At 38.4% G+C, this 21,551-nt stretch overlaps 3 protein-coding genes across 3 annotated transcripts; 1 reads left to right on the top strand and 2 right to left on the bottom strand.

Moving 5' to 3' along the window:
- Positions 1-35: 35 nt before the first annotated feature.
- On the bottom strand, positions 36-1,491 carry LOC114524081 (P2X purinoceptor 4-like). The gene is made up of 3 exons (XM_028545196.1): positions 1,293-1,491; positions 353-548; positions 36-223 (listed from the first exon to the last, which is right to left on the bottom strand). Exons 1-3 carry the CDS (start codon positions 1,433-1,435, stop codon positions 68-70), a joined length of 495 nt encoding a protein of 164 aa, XP_028400997.1. The 5' UTR covers positions 1,436-1,491; the 3' UTR covers positions 36-67.
- A 1,201-nt stretch (positions 1,492-2,692) lies between these two features.
- LOC114524015 (unconventional myosin-Ic-like) lies at positions 2,693-21,125 on the bottom strand. Its single transcript, XM_028545117.1, is given in 37 exon segments — positions 2,693-2,934; positions 3,574-3,619; positions 3,846-3,899; positions 4,032-4,129; positions 4,538-4,608; positions 4,716-4,782; positions 4,885-4,959; positions 5,417-5,481; positions 5,578-5,671; positions 6,174-6,257; positions 6,375-6,482; positions 6,769-6,823; positions 7,085-7,238; positions 7,712-7,788; positions 7,897-7,969; positions 8,115-8,155; positions 8,345-8,462; positions 8,631-8,736; positions 8,982-9,062; positions 9,179-9,225; positions 9,606-9,654; positions 9,904-9,949; positions 10,163-10,254; positions 10,781-10,861; positions 14,026-14,131; positions 14,597-14,667; positions 14,903-15,022; positions 15,428-15,499; positions 15,599-15,808; positions 16,268-16,377; positions 16,959-17,028; positions 17,105-17,185; positions 17,560-17,588; positions 17,591-17,662; positions 17,772-17,866; positions 20,116-20,231; positions 20,785-21,125. Coding segments are annotated over 37 exon segments (3,075 nt in total). The 5' UTR covers positions 20,911-21,125; the 3' UTR covers positions 2,693-2,919.
- On the top strand, positions 11,413-13,610 carry LOC114524016. The gene has a single exon (XM_028545118.1). It carries the CDS (start codon positions 11,721-11,723, stop codon positions 13,506-13,508), a length of 1,788 nt encoding a protein of 595 aa, XP_028400919.1. The 5' UTR covers positions 11,413-11,720; the 3' UTR covers positions 13,509-13,610.
- Positions 21,126-21,551: the final 426 nt, after the last annotated feature.

Raw genomic sequence — 21,551 nt, forward strand, 5'->3', positions numbered from 1 at the left:
ATGTGAACTAATATAGTAATGTATACAAAACAGGTCAGTGCTGTAGAAAAGGCAGCAATGTTGGCCATCACATACCATGTCCTGTGATAACTTCTTCACCTTTAGTACAATTAGCATCAGAATAACAACGAGCCATGGTGTATTGGTCGTCTTCCGGGCACATTCCTTGCTTCTGCCGAGGCGTTATTATCATGTTGGTCATCACAAAGACAGCATCATTTTCCTTAGATAGGTCATGAATATCAGTAAAATAATCAATAACATCAACACCAGATATCAGCAACAGAATCAATAACATCAACACCAGATATCAGAGATACCCTCACCAAGAACCAACTACATTGAAAATTACCTCTGGAGGTATCACATAATCTGACGAATCCCAGATCCGTGGTCCATCAAAAAGCTTGCTTGACTCTATCCCATTGCTAATGTTGACTGGGAAATTTATTGACAAATTGGTTAACGCTGTTCCTTTAAGTTTCGTTGTTACAGAGCTCAGTCCAACATCAAATGACTGATAACCTTTTTCATAGATAATAACATAGCTAAAGAAATGACAGATATATAGTTTTAACTCAATTACTCAAAGTGCTCTCTACTGATGATTAAAATCATCTTAAATTAGACAGAATGGACGCATATTTGTTTTCAATGCATGTTTTAGACGTGGAACTTTTCTGCACTATATTGAATGCAAATGAACTTAAACAAAGACCTTAGAATTCAGATCGATATCAAAACTTTCATGTCCGAGACAGGCCTGAACTGCATTCTCCTAATTTATCAAACAGGTTGCTGCAAGTCTGTGCATAAAAAACCTGCTGAAAAACGCATCTTTTCATAAAAATATGGGTCCTCGAAACACCTGTGTGCCAAAGAACAAGCATCACTTGTCACGGTTGTCACTTTTCATATCTCAAAGTTCAATTAAATTAAATAATTCAACAGAAGCAATATTAAGCACAAAACATCCATTCAGAATCGTTCATCTTTCAGAAACAATTGTGTACAATATTTTGTACAATATAAACAAGATAACCAATATATTTCCATGAATAGTTGTCTATTATTCCTTAAACAAAAGCTCCGATATTAGCACGAGCTCTTTCTTGTATATTAAAGACCCGTTCTTTTTCCATCGATTTTAGGTTTTGCTGAATGTTAACATAATTACTTAGAATTAGATCATTTTCGCAGATGACGATTGCCACGTACTTTTAATTTAAATACCACGACTGCAAATCTAAACATCATTTAAAGTGAGAAACACGACAAAAGACTGTTCTTACCCGATCACATATCCGATGATTGCAAGTTGTATTATGCGGTTGATCAAGCCAACTTTCTTGCTCTTTATATGAACAATCTTATTCGTATCATATTCAAGAACGGCAGCAGCGAAAGAGCTGCAAGCCTCGTTGAAATTCACCATTTTAAAGAAGCATTTTTCATGTCAGGAGATTAAGAATTTTGCAATCATCTTCATGAGGTCTGATCAGGTTTTATAGCTCAGTGGCTTTCTCGAGAAGGCAGGAAATTGAGACAACAGTCACGAGAGGTAACGGCCAGCGATAATCTAATCACTACTTTAAGTTACCCATCTTGAAGTGTACCACTCCACCATGTACCACTCAACCATGGTAAGGTCGAATATACCATATTTCGGTATATTCGACCCTGGTCGAATGTACCGGAAAACGGTAAACTCGACCATGGTCGAATGTACGGGAAAATGGTAAACTCGACCATGGTCGAATGTACGGGAAAATGGTAAACTCGACCATGGTCGAATGTACGGGAAAATGGTAAACTCGACCATGGTCGAATGTACGGGAAAATGGTAAACTCGACCATGGTCGAATGTACGGGAAAATGGTAAACTCGACCATGGTCGAATATACCGGGAAATGGTGAACTCGACCATGGTCGAATATACGGGAAAATGGTAAACTCGACCATGGTCGAATATACCGGAAAATGGTAAACTCGACCATGGTCGAATGTACGGGAAAATGGTAAACTCGACCATGGTCGAATATACCGGGAAATGGTGAACTCGACCATGGTCGAATATACGGGAAAATGGTAAACTCGACCATGGTCGAATATACCGGGAAATGGTAAACTCGACCATGGTCGAATGTACGGGAAAATGGTAAACTCGACCATGGTCGAATGTACCGGGAAATGGTAAACTCGACCATGGTCGAATGTACGGGAAAATGGTAAACTCGACCATGGTCGAATATACCGGGAAATGGTAAACTCGACCATGGTCGAATATACCGGGAAATGGTGAACTCGACCATGGTCGAATGTACCGGGAAATGGTAAACTCGACCATGGTCGAATGTACCGGGAAATGGTAAACTCGACCATGGTCGAATGTACGGGAAAATGGTAAACTCGACCATGGTCGAATATACCGGGAAATGGTAAACTCGACCATGGTCGAATATACCGGAAAATGGTAAACTCGACCATGGTCGAATATACCGGGAAATGGTAAACTCGACCATGGTCGAATATACCGGGAAATGGTGAACTCGACCATGGTCGAATATAGCGGAAAATGGTATACTATCGGTACACTACGAGTGAAAAAACGTCACATACTAAATTGCTTCAAACAACAGACTAAAATTAAATCTTTAATTCAAATTTCTGAATCAACATTAAAATAGCTCTGTAATTCCTAAAAATACACTCTTGTGATATGAAAAACAATTGTATATGTTTTATAATAATAATAAGCAGCATTAAAAGCTGATAAGTGACGGAAGTCTGCTTTGCAGTGTCTCTTATAAGATTAAACAATGATAGATGCAATCATAGAATGTGCTGAGCAGATGATTCATCACATATAAGCAAAACTCTGACAAATTCTATATTTTATATACGGAATCCTTAGAAAATTCAAGATGGCACAACCTATAAGAGCAAAGAGTTTCTTAAAGTTAAAAAATGAATGAAGCAAATACGTCTTGTGATTGAACTTTTCCTATGTGAAATCACGGCTGAGACGCTCGCCATGATGGCAATCAAAACATTCCTAGAGACGTGGCCTGCCAATACCTCACCTGCATGGGGTCGGATATATAAAACTCTTTTACTACACCTTGCATAGTTAAATTCTTGTTAACAAATTCTAGCCAAAAATATACAACTCTGATTGGGTATTTCTGTCCTTAACTACAGTTAAAAGTTAACTAGTCTTGCCCCTACATACAACTGGCCCCTGGTGTGGCTATACACCGTTTATTGGATCAAACTGATTCCTCGTGGAAAGACTTGCCGCTTTTTGGTGCCATTCAAAATCCAAATCAGAAATCTAACTTGTGGCACAGAATAGATATTTTCACTTTTGTTAAGTGTGTTATTTTGTGAAAATTTCCGAGGCAAAAGCTTCATGTGGCGTTCACATGTATTACACTATAATCTTGATACAAACTCAGCTTTTTTTTCAGCTTAAAGTTGGATTTTTTGTCGGTTATTGCTTTCTTATGGACAAGCTGAAGTTAACCAAGTGTGCATTGTAATGAAAAGTAAGCTAACATCACAGCGACATACCACTTCTAAATTTCCAGTCTTTCCTTTTGCGATAAACAGTTGTTCACTGTAAAGTACAATACATATAAGAATACACAAGATAAGGACAACATAGGACAAGGATAGGATAAGACAGGACATATAGGAACGGAACTGGACAGGACAGATTAGAACAAGATAGGATATAATGGGATAGAATAAAACAAGATAGAATAAAAAGAGACATGTAAAAACATGAAAACAGCAGGTCATGATGTGGCAGTGAATAAAACAAAATTGAAAACGATACGTACCCTTTAGCGAATGTTATTGTGCCCTTTTTCTCCTTGGGTAATGAATGCGTGATACTAGAAGGACAATTCAAAAACACTTGCATTTAGCACAAGCTGCTCCTTCTAATTTGCAGTGGATTGAGAGAAATGCCCCCTCGATGAAAACATTCAAGTTCAATACTTACACAATGGTTAAAATATATTTACCTTGACTGTTCAATATGAATTTTGTCTTTTTTACCGGCCGTTAGAGAGATCTGTGTGACCGTTTCAATTATCTTCGAACTCGTTAGAATCCAATCGCCCTGTCATAGAAACGTACAAATTTATCAAATTAGCAATGTCATGCTGTAATCCATAGACACACCAATGACACTAACCGAGAATATCTATGAATCACACAAATTGGCTACAAAATTGGCTACTTTGCATGGCTATATTTTCGGTAATACTTGAAATTTTGCGGCCAAACTTGGCAATTATACTAATTTCGATATGCTCTTTTTAGCTGTGCTGATTTATTTCCTTCTTGTCAACTAGATCGTAAGTTGGTCTATTATGCAAAAGGTCCATTAACAGTTATGAAACTGAGAAAAATGATGATAATCATCATTGTGTTTGTTAGGAAACAGGTACACATGTTATTATGGAACACACGTGACACATTCTTGCCCTTAGCTGTATGTAACCAGTGGTAATATTAATGGCGTTACCTTATCGCCTTTCTGTTCACAAGTTGTGTGAAGTATAAAAATATTATCGCCCAAAGAACTCACAGATATTCCTGAATAAAAAGTTCGGATAGCATGTAACGAAAAGGGTTTTGTAGTGAAAAGCAAAACATAGAAACGAGAACTGTTGTTCGAAGAAGCAATAAAAATTTTACAATACCTATTAACTCGGAATGCAAAACCTTTTCTTTAACTTTGAAATTCGATGGTTCCAGCAAGTATGTTGCCTGCATGTGCAGAAAATTCAAAATGAGGGCATAATTCTCTATCCAGTTCTTTCCTCTCAAATAGGTTATTATCCACTGCTATTAAAGGATTTCTCACGTTACCTGATTGCTGACGATGAGCACACGTGATCTTGGCTTGTAACCATGGCGATCGTATTTCACCACACCGATACAATACTAAATGATGCCATACAAAACAATTCCTCAACATTTAATCGATATCACATACTTTTTATAAAGCATGCACAATACAAGAGGGGAAAAAAAATTACGCATATAAACTTAGATATAAACTAGAGAAAACTACTTTATCTAATATTAGAGTTCCATTCCGACAACGAGATATCTGTAGTTGAAGGAATGTTTACAGTTCTCCAAGAACGACTACCACGAACACACACAACCCTAGCGCGAAGCAGAGTAAAAGCTATCTTCGTACGTAACCAGTTGAAACATTCCTCAACATTGGGTTACTTATGAAATGATCTTTCTAGACGTTACGTTGGATTCTGTTTTTGTACGTCTAAATAGTCCATTGCATAGTCCGTTCTAGTCCATTGCAAATGTTGAAAATGTCTTATCCTCACATCAAGTTTCATTTAAACGTTGATGATGACGAGTTGGATTCCTTTACCTTTGTTTCTTCAGCATTGATAAGATGATCAAAAGCACTCTTTTTCATCGCCTCTTGACTTGAGTCTAAAGATGTGATCAGATATGCCATCTTAAGTCAATAATATCCGCGTGCACGAGCTGTCTGAATGACCTGTGTGTTCAAATCTTTGATATACGCACCCAATCTGCTATATTTGAACGGTTCAGAAACACTCTCTTCGTAGCACGTTTTATTTCCTTTGAATAAATCACTAGCGGCCAATTTCATTGTAAGCTAGGAAAAGATTAGCCATTCGTCATGGGAAGAATTCTAAACTGTTCTTCCTAGAGGTCCAGTAAGGATCATCTCTTATTGATCCAGTGTTACTACAGGAGGAAACCTAAACTAAACTAACTTTATTTATACTGGATAGCTCTATCAGTTCTAAACTGTTTTTCCTAGAGGTCCGGTAAGGATCATCTCTTATTGATCCAGTGTTACTACAGGAGGAACCTAAACTAAACTAACTTTATTTATACTGGATAACTCTATCAGTTCTAAACTGTTCTTCCTAGAGGTCCAGTAAGGATCATCTCTTATTGATCCAGTGTTACTACAGGAGGAAACCTAAACTAAACTAACTTTATTTATACTGGATAGCTCTATCAGTTCTAAACTGTTTTTCCTAGAGGTCCGGTAAGGATCATCTCTTATTGATCCAGTGTTACTACAGGAGGAACCTAAACTAAACTAACTTTATTTATACTGGATAACTCTATCAGTTCTAATAGCTTACCTGTGCCTTTCTCTCGGCTGATAGACCGCGGACATATTTCCTAACCATTGCACGAGTGTGCAAGACATGAAGCAATTCTGATGCCTGGAAATTTAAAGTAAAACTTCAAAAGTTTTTTCTCGGTTTTTTTTTAAACATAAGGTGAGCTTTTTGTTGTTGACTTAGTGATTTTATGATTTTACGTCGACCTACAGTATATACCTCTTTGACAGCTGGCGGTGGTGGAGGGTGCCAGGATTTGTCCAACACATTCTTTGGAAGGTTCTTAGCCAGTTCTACAAGATACCACTTTCTCGTGCAACATATGAACTGTGAAAAATATCGCATGACAAGGTTAATGGGTGCAGTGTTTTTTTACATGAAAATATGGTATGGTATGGTATGGTAGATGTGGTATGGCATGGTATGGTATGGTATGGTACGGTACGGTACGGTACGGTACGGTACAGTATGGTACGGTACGGTATGGTATGGTATGATGTGGTATGGTATGGTATGATGTGGTATGGTATGGTATACGGTATGGTATGGTATTGAATGGTATGGTGTGGTTTTTGGTAAGTGCTCTGTATGCCATGCTATAGATCACACTCACCCAGGCATTCTCTTCATTTGCAGGTTCATTACGCGTCATAAAACCTTTGATAAACCTATATATATAGTTAAGACAACATCAAGCCTAGAAACCATCTCAAAACCACTCCTCCATAGACGGCTAGGAGAGGACAAGAAATCGTGGGGAACACCAAAGCTACATGAGAAATATCAGGAAGAATACACAAGCTTTATGAAGACCAATATGGATTGGGATCCCCCATTTTACATTCAACCCTCCTGCATGCAGTTAAAAGGAAATCTCATCCACGCGATCGCAAATTTTGAGCTATTTCTTGTTTGACAAATCAACATACTTTCTGATAGCCGCAGCCGCTCGCTTTCGTCTTTCTCTGAGTCTCTGAGCACACAATCTGCGCCAGTGAGCAGCGATGACAGTGACCGCCATTCTGATGATCTGGTAATTTTTCTTCGCGCTGTAACCACGGTATCGCGTCTGGATCACAGTCGCTACAACAAAAATACATCGCACGGTTTGCACCCATTTTGTAAACCCGCGAATTTCACAATCTAGCAGGGCCCAGCATCACCCTGCGACAAAGCATTGCTCTGGGAGACAACAAGTTCTTCTGTCCATGCACGAGACACGGTGTTCTTTTTATTAAAGGCTAGTTTCCACTCAGGAAAATTATCCTTTGGATCGGACAGGACAGGAAAGTTTCCTTTGTATAAACGCCGCCTGAGAACTCGCCGACAAAGGAAATTTTCCTGTCCGTTCCGATCCAAGGGAGATTTTTCCTGAGTGGAAACTAGCCTTAAAAGTATAATACTGTCACGTTACAGGATTCTGTATCTTTCCCAAACAATACTACGCCAAAGGAAGAGGACAGAGTATACCTTCCCTGAAGTGAAAGGGGTAGGGGAGGGAGTGAGGCCCTCACTACCCCCTCTCCCCCACATAAAGACATCGCCCATCTTCCTACCTAGATAGTGTTTTTTGTTTTGGAAGAGGTCCTCTGTGGCAAACAGTGTCTGAGGATTTCGGATGAAGATCTTCGTCCTGGTTTGAAACGGTTGAAGAAACATCAGTAAGAAGGATGGTAGGCCTTGATTTCATCACAACATCGAGCCATTCATTGCGGCTTCGAAATTCTTCGAACATTCCTACCTTCCCATCTTATATTCGTCTTGTTTATAGCCCAAATGTTCGCATAACTTTAATACGCCATCCTCAGGTTTTCCTTTGAAAAATGAAAGAAATTCCGTTAACTTATTAAATGACGATGCTTCCGACTGTGTGCTAAAAAGTCAGTGCTAGTGGAACATTGGGCACGTCTAAAACGATGGCTTTAGCGGTATTGAAAGCAGATTTTTAGTTGCACATACCATCCCAAATAGGCCAAGTATCAGGACACAGGGCTTTGTACCTTGAAAACAAGAACGCATAAACATGACTGGAGTCGAAATGGAATGTGTACAGACAGTACAGTGAATTGTGTGAGGTTGGACAGCTAGCTTTTAAGCATCAAGTCAGCCAGCTACAGGCACCGAACATTACCACGAACTACTTGTCAAAAAGAGCTGCAGAAAAGCAATGCAAGGATTCCGAGTTTTACCTTTGAAGAAAAACTTTATGGTTTCTTCTATAAGCGAAACCAGCTCTTCTCACTCGAAGGTTCTCCATCAGACCCAAATACTTAACTTGATGATGAATTAACTTCTCGTCGAATGCAGCTAAACGAATCGAAATATTACTAATATACACTGATTGACTGGCTTTTAGTGGATCTCGTTCGATTGAGCTTATTGGGGAAGATGTTCAGTGGATAGAGAGAAGCTACAATGTGATGGCAATCTTTCAATTGCAATTATATGCATGGAACATGTTGCTTACTCACTCACCTGATCGTTTAGAGTCGTTCGGTTTAATACAACGAACGTATGAAGGTTGTTTTGATAGTAAAATCCCCATGAGATTGTTCAGACTTGTTTTAAACTGAGTTGCCGCCTACGAGAACGAAATAAATGTTGTTCACGTTTAAAAATAAGGTCTATCTTCATTTCTGCGACCTTGTGCAAAATGCGCGGCCCAACCAATTACGTTGCACTTCCGCTCAGACCAAAGTCAAGCCAGAAACAGTTGCATGAGAAAAATCATCAAGGTCTTCCGGCAGAATTGAACATATACGCTTTCATTTGCGATGCCCGTGGCAAGCTCTGAGCAATAAGGTGTTAATTTGATGATAAACTTACCGTTCCAGGACGTTTCTTACACGCCATTTCACTCTGAGGAAAGGCACTGGATGTAATCGTGTTCTTACTGAGTGACATCGCCTAGATTAGATATACAATAAACCCACTCTATTGTTTTTTTCATTATGGTAACAATGTTTGTGTGAAATTTGTGTACGTGCCGCGTGAAGGCCCTTAAGGTAACTAGTTCTTTGTACCTCTTTCAAGTCTCTGTAGAGAGGATCGTTATTCTTGTCAATAAAACCTGAGAAATAAAAATATATTCACATGTATACCGGGTCGTCAATGGATGGGTTTTGCCCGTAATCCTAGTGTATATCTGGAGTACGAACGTAGCCAAAAGGTAATGTTTAGTTAATCCTAAATAAACGAATTTAATTCCTAATTAACGTTAGGAATAGGTTAGATTTAGGATTATGGTTAATCCTAATAGACTATAAACTTAATCATAGGCCTAAACCTAACCTAAGGATTAAGTTGCGGGTTTGTTAATATACATAGAGTAACATGAAGTAACATGACTGTGAACGAAGAATTCGATTATTGATATACACATGACTTCTTTGCTGTGTACGTCTTTGAAAAGGAAAACCGTTTCCTATTGAAATGAAGCAAACTACCTACCTAAAACACTATAGGTTACATCCCCAGCATAATGTTTCAACCGGAACTCCTGCAATATGCGAGAATAACACATTAATATCTCCCTTTAGTAGCCAAGTGTCGTTGTGTGTCTAAAACAGACTTTGTTCAGGCATGACACTTTGATAAGTTACTAAATAAAGTTCAAAGGTTTCAACAAGAGTTTCACAAGCGTTCGACCAATGAGATGTTTGTCATGCTAAAAACTTTTGACCAATCAGGTATTGGAACTCAAAAGTTCTGACCAATCAGCAGAGGGAGTGAAAAGCTTTTTACTTACCTCGCGTCCTATGTCTTTTCTGCCCTCATAATCTGACATCTCGTGGCTAAAATATTTCAAACAGAAATCAGTAAAACTTTGATTCAAAAATGGGTCATCCACATTCAAAGAAACCGTTTGATCTTTAGTATATTATGAATTAAGTAAAATTCTTACAAGACGATTACAAATCTCAATAAACAAACAATATACTACACAATTAACAGCTTCAACAGGAAATAAGCGAATGCGTTCGCAGGCTGTACCAGGATAGACCTACCAGACAAAATGTTCATGGTTGCCAATGGTGGTGATCAATTTTGATAAAAATGTCATGTCAGAAACCTCGCCAGGTCTTAAACATTCTTCATCCTGTCAGAGAAAACGATTATGTTAATCTGACATAATGATTATTCTTTAGGGTCTAAGCGGGTCATCTCTTATTGATCTGGAGGAAACCTAAACTACCGGATAGTTCTATCAGTTCTAAACTGTTCTTCCTAGAGGTCCAGTAAGGATCATCTCTTATTGATCCAGTTATTACTACAGGAGGAAATCTAAACTAAACTAACTTTATTTATACTGGATAGCTCTATCAGTTCTAAACTGTTCTTCCTAGAGGTCCAGTAAGGATGATCTCTTATTGATCCAGTGTTACTGCAGGAGGAAACCTAAACTAAACTAACTTTATTTATACTGGATAGCTCTATCAGTTCTAAACTGTTCTTCCTAGAGGTCCAGTAAGGATCATCTCTTATTGATCCAGTGTTACTACAGGAGGAAACCTAAACTAAACTAACTTTATTTATACTGGATAGCTCTATCAGTTCTAATTATCTTCGTTTTATTCTACAGAAAATGCCCCGTAGCAAAAGCCATAGCTTTAAGTTTTTCTCACCAAAACTGCAATTATTCCTTTATGTTTCTCCTCGATCAAGTCACATATAATCTTATTATTAAAGTACTCCACTGGTTCCCACTAAAAAGTAAACGTAAAGTAATACAGTTAGTCAAGTTAATAAAGATGCGTTATTCATCCCATAGCTTGAACCCGCCGCATACGAAAGCTATCAGCTGAGCTAACGACCTCGCGAGGCAGTTAGCTCGGCCCGAAAAACTATCCGCACACGTGAGAAACTTGCCTCTCGAGGCGAATTCCTCACGAAAACTAGGTCTTTAGCTCAGCTCTCGTGTGCGGCGGGCTTTAAAAAGATTTCAGCTGAACTCTATAATAACATTCATGCACTGGAATGATAACGTGGAGAGGTGATTGAGGTCAGGGGCAGGTTGTATCAAGCCCGCGTTTAATTTAAACGGTGGTTAAGTTCAAAATAGAAATCAAAGTTTATCGTTTTATTCAACAAGCAAACTACATGTTTTTAACCTTAATACAAAGATACTGCATTTTTACAACTACATATTCAGTGCATAATATTCAAATTGACTCATTCAAGAGAGATGTAAGAGTGTTTTTTAATTTTGACTTATCAACCGTTTAAGCTAAACGGGCTTGATACAACCGGCCCCAGATGCTCGGTCTGGAAAATCTTGAAAGCAATGAGCATGAACTAGTCAAAATGGATTTTAACTTCGCGCAAATTATAATACATCAACTTAAATTTTTTCTAGGTAATGAACTCGAAAGAATTGATTTCTTCCGTCCGGTCTGCGAGGGTCTAATTTCCTATTAAATCTTAGTCTCGCAGATAGACGCCCCATTGATTTCGTATGAAAGCCAATGGTCACAAGACACAAATATTCAGATACATTTTTAAAAGCGTCAGCGAATTGGTACGAATTACAGGAATCTAAAAATTTACAGCCGGCGTCATTTGAATATGAACAAGCTGAACTTAGTTAAAGAAAGCGATATGACGTCGGATTATTCTCTAATTTCTCTTGGATACGACGAGACCAGATTTCAAACGCAGGTAAACAATAATTTTTGCTGTGGAATATGCGATAACGTAATGAAAGATCCCGTGATGTGCCGCAATCAACATGGCTTTTGTCGCGGGTGTATCACGATTCATCTTCGAAAGAATTCCCAAACATGCCCAATCTGCCGTGACGAACTCACTGCCGAGACTTTGACCGAGGCTCCGAGAATTGTAAAGAACTATTTGAACGAGCAGAGCATTCGATGCAAGTATTTCGACCGAGGATGTCAAGATATCGTTCAATTGGAACGTTTAGAAGGACACGTCGCCGAATGCGGATTTGCGCCAGTCGTTTGCGGAAATGAAGGTTGTGGTGAGACGATAAATAAAAGAGATCGCAGGTATCACGAGGGAGAACTCTGCCAATACAGAAAGTTGATATGTGTTAATTTCGAAGAGCTCACTGCGATGATGGCGGACATGAAAACGAAGATGGCTGACCTTGACACGAAAGTTGGAGTCGTGAACGCAAAACTTGAGAAAGTGGACACGAGACTTGCGAACACGGACACGAAAACGGCGTGTACCCAATTTGAGAACGCAGACACGAAACTCGCGAACTTGGACACGAAAGTTGACGTCATGGGAACGAAACTGGAAGTCATGGGCACGAATGTGGAAAACCTTCAGCAAAACGTTAACGCAAAGTTCGGACAGATGAACAATGACATGGAAAGAATGAGGACAAATTTAAACGAAGTTAAAGAAGGATTTGACAACTTCAAAGAAGCAGTAATTGAGAAGAAAGAGAGAAAAGACAACGCGGAAGTGGATGGTGCAAACGATGTCGATGACCAAGCAAATGGCGAACGTCGTATACTTGTTGCTGGTGGTTTTGGATGCGATTCGGTAGAAATGTTCAACTACAGTCGTAGACTATGGTCCACATTAAAGCCCATGACAAGAGATCGAGAAGGCGCGTCCTCGTTCGTTTACAATAATCAAGCGACTGTAGCAGGAGGTTCTGATGAGGAAGGAGCAATGGATAGTATGATAAGCATTGGCATTCATCCCATCCCTGATGCCTCAATTGACTGGGGTCACGTCGTCGCCAAACTTCCTACTGGGATGCACGCACAGAGCAGTGTGGTGTACAACGATAGCTTGTTTGTTATCGGCGGTTACGATAGCGACCAAGGCAACGTTTCCAACCGTATTTACGAAATAATGCTCGAACCACCTCACAGAGTTGAACAGGTATCAACAATGCCTGAACCAAGGGTATATCATGGAACGGAACTTTGTGATGGCAGTATTTATATTTTCGGGGGAGGAAAGTCTGGAAGATGCAGGGATAACATGAACAGTGTGTTGAGCTATGACATCGAGACGACAGAAGCTCAACGGTTACCAGCACTTCCCTACCAAGTGGGTCGAATGGCGACAGTCAAATGGGGTGAGAATGCCGTAATAATTGGCGGGGTTGACAGAAATGGTAGAAGTTTAAACAGTGTTGTAATTTATAACATGAAAACTGGAAAGTTTTACATGTTACCTCCCATGCTTCGGAAAAGAGATGGGTGTACGGCAGTTGTGATTGAAAACACCATCGTTGTTTTGGGGGGAGATGATGAAGCGGGAAACACATTGAAATCAGTCGAAGGTTTCAACTTCGGAAGCTACAGTTGGGAAGAACTTCCTGACATGAACGAGGCAAGAATGCTGGCAACAGCTGTTGTGTTTTAGACATTTTTACGTACGCTTTTTCCACGAAATATTTTTATGGCAGATAAAGTTAGAATGATTTCAAATCAACGAGGGTTTTGAAAAGATTCATCTTCCTTTCTCATAACGACACGTCAAACACGAAGAGTCCGATGTTACACGAAGTTTGATTGGCTCCGCAAAACTGACGAGCCAATCGAACATCGTGTAACATCAGATTTCCCACGCAACGTCATTATGAGAAAGCTCTATTGAATTTACTATGGTTTTAATGCGAATATCTTATTGTGAAACTTAATAAATCATTGATTTTTCATATAAGACCAAGTCAATCACACAGCTAAATAGCATTTCGTAGTTACCAATCCTTGATTCATAACAACAACAGACTCATGAATACACCTTATATAAGCTTCAGATGCAGCGAAATGTTCCAACTTTAATATTATTGCAGCAGGAAGATTTCAAAAGGCATACTTTCTCGTGACATCCGTGCTGTGTATAGTTATATGCATGCAAACACAAACGAAAGACAAACCTCGATGCCTTCTCTCATGTATTCCTCCTGTTCCGATTTCAAAGTCAGCTCAATGAAAAGTTGTTGGAGTTTTTCATTGCAGTAGTTGATGCAAAATTGTTCAAATCTACAAATTACGGAACGGAAAATTTAGTAAAGCTTTCGACATTCAATGAATAACTTAAATCCACATCCTAAATATCACCCACGACAAACGGTCTTATATGAAAAGATAACCAATGAAAACATGAAAATGCAGTGGCGTAGCCAGCCTGACGATTTAGTCATGCTATGCAAATTTTATGTTATTATTATTATTCATTTCTTTAGAAATTCATTGTTTTCACAGTCAATGAACACCAAAATACTAGCATAGCATGACTAAATTGTCGGGCTGGCTACGCCACTGCGAAAATGTGATTTTCACAGTTTCCACCCGAGATTTGAAACTAATCTAAACTAAACTAATTGCGCTCTCACGATATCTTGTTTACTTCATGTTTAGTCGATTTAGTTTCTATTTGTTCATTTTACTTTATGTCGATTGTCTTTTATATTCAGATATTGACTATTCAAAGGTTATGATCATTACCCGTTTTCGTCGAAAATCTCAAAGCCATATATATCCAGAATACCAAGCAAGGATGTCTTTCCTAAATATTTCTAATAATAAACCAACAACGATATTAGCAATTATATCAACTTCTCATATATCTCAAAGCAAAGTTTTTAACAACTTTTTTACTTCAACAACTTGAAGAAGATAGTTTTACAATCAAACTTTCCTAGTGACTATCACATTCAGCATATTTCCAACTCTTTCCAGTTGCACCGTTGAACTTTCCCTGCTTCAAAAATTTGTTTGACCGTGGATTGATGCCCCACTCCAGTTACTGACCTTGCTTTTGAGAGCTGTGTTCAAACGAGCCACAAGCCACGAGAACAGCCTTTCGTAAACGCCTTTGGAAAGCGCATCTCTCGCGTACGCGGCTTGTTCCATCGTCAACAAAGTCTTCACCTACACGAGACGAGACGAAAGATTATACACAGAACCTCAATAATGTTAAAAACTATTAATGAGTTTTAGGGACTTTGTAAGCCTGGAATATCCTCCCATATTCAAGTACTTTAAAGGATTTTGTAAGGGACACACTGATACTGGTACACCCTTTCTTCCGAGGCGATTCCGCTGTACGCAGGTGAACGCAGTAAACTCTTACAATGAAAGCAAATTGTAAAGTGAACTTATAAGGCGATCTTACACTATGCAATTTGCACTGCAATTCTACTCCTGAGGCATCTAAAGTTGTGAAATACGAACATTTCTCACGATCTGCTAACGTTTCCGTAGCATTTCGAACACTCTTTACAAATTACCATCCCTCAAAATTATAACCGCACTGCAAGTTGCAACCCCGCATACCTTTTCACCTTTCACGTCAACGGAACGATGTCTGAAGGCTTTTTCCAGTGCTTCCTCAGGGCAACCAAGCAACTATAAACAAAATGAAGTTTAAAAACAGAGTTATCGCAATTCCAATTTACACATACATGCAAAAAGACGTTTATTATAAGAATCACTGTATTCTCGTACCTTCGTAACGATCTCCACGTCTTTGTTATCGATCAGAGCTACGCCGCCATTGGCAATCTTGAACTCAATATTGCCGACGTGAAGGATGGAAGCGACGATGGCAAACAGATCGTTCTGTTCCTCGCTTGTGAAGTCGATCACTTTTAAAGCTTCTTTCACTACCTGAAAGCCTCCTCTGTCGGTCAAGTTTCGTATGACGGAAATATCAGCCTGATTGGAAGAAAATTGTGAAGATCTTTAGCATGCATTTTGTACCAAATTGATGGGGAGCTATCATGAAGTAGATTCACTGCAGTCTTCACCTTCGACTAAACTAGGTTATCAATAACGTCTGTGCAAATCGGTTCTATCATCATGCATGAAACGGCACGATTGATTAAACTGTTCGTTTCTTAAGTAATTTAACTTGAAGGTACACCACGTAAGTATTTAATACTGCAGAGCTTTCGGTCCGTTAACCTGGGCGTTCATCAGTGCAATAATTAAATACCTACAAGCTAAATTACTTATCGACTGTCACCATGAAAACATACAAGAATATTGTTCGTTTCTTATTTATCAATCAGTTTGTCTACGATGTTCTCCCATTAAATTCCAGCCACAACCATGCATGAGCTCTTCACACAGGTCAATTGTCGGACATGCACCGCATGCATGGGCTACCTGTACCTGATTCAAGTACTTGTAGTTGGCTGGATCTCGGGTCAACTGTAATCTTTCCAGTTCACTGTCATCAGCTCCACGGAGGAGTTGGTAAAATATGTGGAAGTTTTGTTCGCCTGTAAAAGGAAAATAAAAAGACCAATTCGCAAAAAAATCTTGTATCTCATTTCAAAATATAGCCTTGGAACGGTTACAAAGTCACCGTTAATCGTATATTTTCATATTGACGCAAAAAACTGTAACCTAAACTTGTACCGGTTATGGATTTGCCTCGCAATACAAAGTAGAGACGTCCTAAATTGTCTCCTGGGGCCGGTTGTTCAAAAGGCATTTAGCTTAAACGGTGGATAAGCGAAAGTTTAAAAATACTCTCATAGAACTTGTGAATGGCTGAACCTGTATCTTATGCATTAAATATGTGCTTTCATTGACAATTAAGCTATTTACATCGAAATATTTCAGCTCAGTTGTTCAATAAATATATAGTTTTGCTTTCCATTTTGAACTTATCCACCGTTTAAGCCAAACGCCTTTCGAACAACCGGTTCCTGGCTTGCAAAATGGCTTTCTATGGCCCGCTTCAGACGTCGAATTGAGTGAAAATGAACTTAAACAAAGACTTTATCCTTACCATTAGGTTCGACGTCTGAAACAGGCCTAAATATAGAACTGGATAGAAAGACTTCGCATGCTTTACCTTTGCACTGATGCACAACACGAGATTTCTCCAGCAGGTAGTTGATTATGTGACCGCCAATGGGCGAGCCCTGGAAAATGCGAGATCGGCAAATTTTAGCACTGAAATATCGCGATCTGAATCCACAAAATGCCGTCAAGACAAACCTTAAAATCAAACTGGATATCCATATACTTTCCAAAACGACTGGAGTTATCATTTCTGTTCGTCTTAGCATTTCCAAACGCCTGAAAAGATATAGGTATGTTATGTTTATATATAATACATACACGCTGAAATAAATCGGTTGAATATGGTTATTCAGGAATGTACGGATAGAACAATATATCCTAATGACTAAATTCATACAGTTAGTCAGAAAGATCAGCCGCCTTTTACCAATCAGCGCTTAGAAGGACTGTAGAAATAGAAATCCATTCTCTCAGTATTTAATCGATTATATCTTTCGTTTTTTTTATGAATTAGTCGAAATTTTGTGATTACGTTTAGTTATAAGAAATATATCTCTGACATAAATTTGAAACCGAAATAAAGTATTTTTCAAGAGATATAAGTTGTTTCAAGCTTTTTCCCGCCATTTCAAAAACTAGATATAAGTTACCTCAAGAAGCGGATTGGACTTCAATAATTATCTTTGACTCGCTCAACTTCAGAAGAGTACGGGCTAATCGCAGCAAGGTACTGGAGAATTTTCTTTGACGCTTCTATAAAGATCAAACAGGTTCACTGAGTTGATTGTGATTATCGGGTGTTTATCGTGATGATAATCGATTGAAGATATCAAAGAACATTATTCATCAGTGATCGACTTACCAGTTTTTCCGGAACCAGATTCACCCGATATCAGCACGCATTGATCCAGGCGTTCCTCTTTCATCGAGTGATATGCAGCGTCAGATATCGCATAGCTAGACGAAAAATTTTGCGAGTTATAGATCATATTTGGGTCACAAACCAGGGCATCCCACTGTAGTGATAAGCGTGACAAGTTACCTAGATTTGATTTTACTATTGCTAAATGTACGTTAAAACCCGTATTTTGTTTAATCGCAAGGTTTTTCTCACGCTAAAGATTCTGATCGTACGAAAAACGTTCTTTTCTCACAAAAAGGTTCTTTTCACACGCGTGAAAGGTTCTAATTGAATTTTTCCCACGCTTGTTACATTTTTTGCAACACTTATCTTTGCTACATTTTGGAATACTTTTGCTACATTTTGAAGCGTTCTAGAATGCAAAACTGTTACTTTGATCTGTTCTAAAGAATAAAACTGTTTTCGACAACTAAAGGGCACATTTGAAGACAGATTTATGCTCGTGCGAAGTTTTTCTTGCCACTATTACGCATTTCTTGTATGGGGATAAATAAAATTAATCAGAAGTCCGTTTTATTTGACTTGCAGGCTTGCAGCCTATGTTAAAAGTACGATTTCTATTATCAGACGGCCGGCTCCTCGTATAGCTTTGTTATTTTATACTAACACATTTGAATTGTCCGAAAATGAACTAACCACAAAGCCTGATCGACAGATCAAGGTACTGTACGCTGCATAAATTACAGCTGATTAAATACTTAAGCTGAAAGCATAACCCACTTTGTCAACATGAAACTAAAGTTTTCGTTTCGGAAAAGTAGCGGTCTACGCAAAGACCAAAAACATTAAAATTTTTGCCGTTTTATTCTATTATTAATAGAGTCAATTTGAATATTTCGTATTCACGTTAACATCGGCGCCAATATGAAAGTGGTTTCTACTTGGTAAATATCCCGTTAAAACAGGAAGGATTTTAATATCAAGTGTGGCTGAATAGCAGCCTTACCATTTTTGGTTGAAAATAGTCGAATGTACTTTGAAGCATATTTATCTACTGCCATTTAAAGTAACAGAATATATTGCAATTGAGAATTTTAAGACGGCTTAGTTTATGATAAACCCTACAACAGAACCGTACAAAGTTTATGATAACCGTAAGACAATCACAAAACATTGAGTAAGTAATTATAATTTTTTGACCTGATATTTTTACGAAACCGAAAAAAGAAAGTTTACAAACACAGTTACACATATTGTTTATGCAACTAAAAGATGACGTCTTTCTAGTTTCATTTTAAAAGGTTAACAGCTTTACTTGTAGGGTTTCTGCAATTTGCTGATGCGACTTAAACCGTTCTCAAACGGAAATAGGACTACCCATACTGATCAAATTAATTTGGCCATAAATGGAATTATGGAAATGCTATACTTTGCAGGATATTATGTGAAAAGCGTTACAGTGTGGTTGCACAACTACAATATCAACTGCTGAGTAAAATTGTTTGGTTTCGAGCGAAATATGGCGTGAGAAACTTATGTGAATTAGAGTGTCGTTAGAGCGACTTGAGATGGACGCTCTCAAATGCTTTCGCAAACCAATTTCTGATGTGGCCTTTGCGTCAAAAGCAAACATCGCCTATTGCTTTGGACATTTTAAGCTCTGTTCACACGATCCAATTTTGTTGGATCCAATTCACTTCTGACGTATGAAATATAGTCGGTTATTGATAAAGCAGTACTGCATTAGCTTCAGTGGATTTGCTGCTCGTATAACCTTACAAGACAACAGACTATAAAACATCCATCAGAAGTGAATTGGATCCAATGTGAACAGACCTTTAGGCCACACATATATGGAAATAACGAACCTTGACCATATCTTTCATTCCTGTCATCATTTGCCCCCAATAACAAAACACCCACTCGTGAATGACATTAAAAATTGAATATCTCTCGAACAGACATAAGCAAGAAACACCCATATTGAATTTCCCATTCATACAACACTGACAAATACAAATGCTTCCCCTGAACGAGGTCAAACAGATTAGGTCAAAATGTTTAAAAGGCCTTGAAAAATATGAGCAAACTTCGATACTTTGTAATCAACAAAACGATTAAACATCAAAACTTAATCCTAACGCGGAAAATGTATCTGTTTAGTATACACAATTACATCCCAATTACTCTATAAACATTTTCAGTGAAAGAAAGCAGACAGTCGCATAAAGATTGGATAATTCGAGCATGAAATACGCCGTTGTTTACATGTTCTTATCTTCGCAATACCTAAATACTTTAAATGCAATATTTAAAGCTGAAATGATGATAATTATTTACTTACACATGGGGAGGCAGTTCATACAAATTAACGCCTCTGTATTGTTCAATTGTTTCATTTGTATATATCGTTAAATTCTTGTAGGGATTTACAGAAACGACCACGTTTCCAATATAAGTCTAAGAATAGATAAAGCACACAATATTATTACATAGTTTGTGGACATTCACAGCGGGGTTTGGAGTTCAGAGGAGTGTTTTATTATAGGCTGTACTTGAAGGCTATTCTTGACCGGCGCTTTTTTACCAACGAAACAAACCGTTTATATTATCGAGTTTATCAAGTAATCTTTGTCATATTGTCGCTTATATAATAATACAGAAGTTTGTCAATTGAATACCGGTAACCTTATAAAAAATATTTGAACATCGTAGCCAGCGAATAAGTGAATAGCTCGCAATTTATACATTTTCAATTTCACAACCTAGCCGTCCCAGCGGTGACAGGTTTTTATATTTATTATTCAATAAATTTGTATATTTTCGACTCGCCTCGACATTGTAAAAGTAGAAAAAAAAAGCCTTAAATTTTGCCGTGTTTGTTTAGATTAGGAGATATACCACAAGCTAGTTTGACATTATTATCAAATCATTAGGCATTGTTGTGTGAAATTGAATTGTATTTCGTTTCTTTGACAAGCTGTAAAATTGACAAGGGTCTATCTTTACTTACATATATCAGATCGGCTTGATAGCGCTTTCGCAAATTATCCACAAAGGCATTGGGGTTTTTGAAATCCTCTAAAAGGACAAAATCCTGAACGCCGACCCGATCTCGGGCATGTAGTTGATTTTCCATAAGGTTTCGTTATGTTTACAAGGCACTGCCGTCTCTCCACCTAGCTCTTCAGAAACTCTTCCAAAAATCTACAATCGTACGAGAAATCTATGCCCGAAGAACCTGGATAATACACACAGCATGTAGTTCAATGTATGTTGTTCAAGCCGAGTATGTTTTAATTAAACTTTCGCATATTTTGACTGTTTTAATCGCCGACTGGGAAAGCAATTATGTTGTTGTATATTTCTTCATATATTTCTTCAGGATACGCGATTTCCGGTCCTTGACTTCCGACTACGTCATGTCCGCCGTGCTCTTGAATCCAAGATGGCCGCAGAAAAGGTGTCAAAAAACATCGAAGTATTTTGGCATTTTCTCCGCGATTCTTTCGCCGATGCGTACGAAAACGCCGGCCAGTTGTGGAGCGTTAGCGACTGGCAAGTTCGTGTTTGCTTCATACTCGCGGCAATGCTGCTTTTGAATGTAATTTTGATCGGGATTTCCTGGCGTGTATACGGTGGGGTGATCTCACAAATGTATAGCACAAAGGCAAAAAGAAGGAGCTCTGTTTTAATACGCACTCTGAACGATGAAAGCGGAAAGGAGTCGAGAAAGAAAACGGATTGAGACTGCGCTTGAACCAAAATGCAGTGATTGCC

The sequence above is a fragment of the Dendronephthya gigantea genome, unplaced genomic scaffold (assembly GCF_004324835.1).
Source record: "Dendronephthya gigantea isolate DGI-Jeju-01 unplaced genomic scaffold, DenGig_1.0 000029F, whole genome shotgun sequence".
NCBI lineage: Eukaryota > Metazoa > Cnidaria > Anthozoa > Malacalcyonacea > Nephtheidae > Dendronephthya > Dendronephthya gigantea.

Coding starts and splice junctions, on each gene's coding strand:
- LOC114524081 (XM_028545196.1), bottom strand. CDS start 1,435: ATGGTGAATTTCAACGAGGCTTGCAGCTCTTTCGCTGCTGCCGTTCTT. Junction 549..1,292: donor ATCATCGGATATGTGATCGG/GTAAGAACAGTC, acceptor TCATTTCTTTAG/CTATGTTATTATCTATGAAA. Junction 224..352: donor ATTATGTGATACCTCCAGAG/GTAATTTTCAAT, acceptor GACCTATCTAAG/GAAAATGATGCTGTCTTTGT.
- LOC114524016 (XM_028545118.1), top strand. CDS start 11,721: ATGAACAAGCTGAACTTAGTTAAAGAAAGCGATATGACGTCGGATTAT.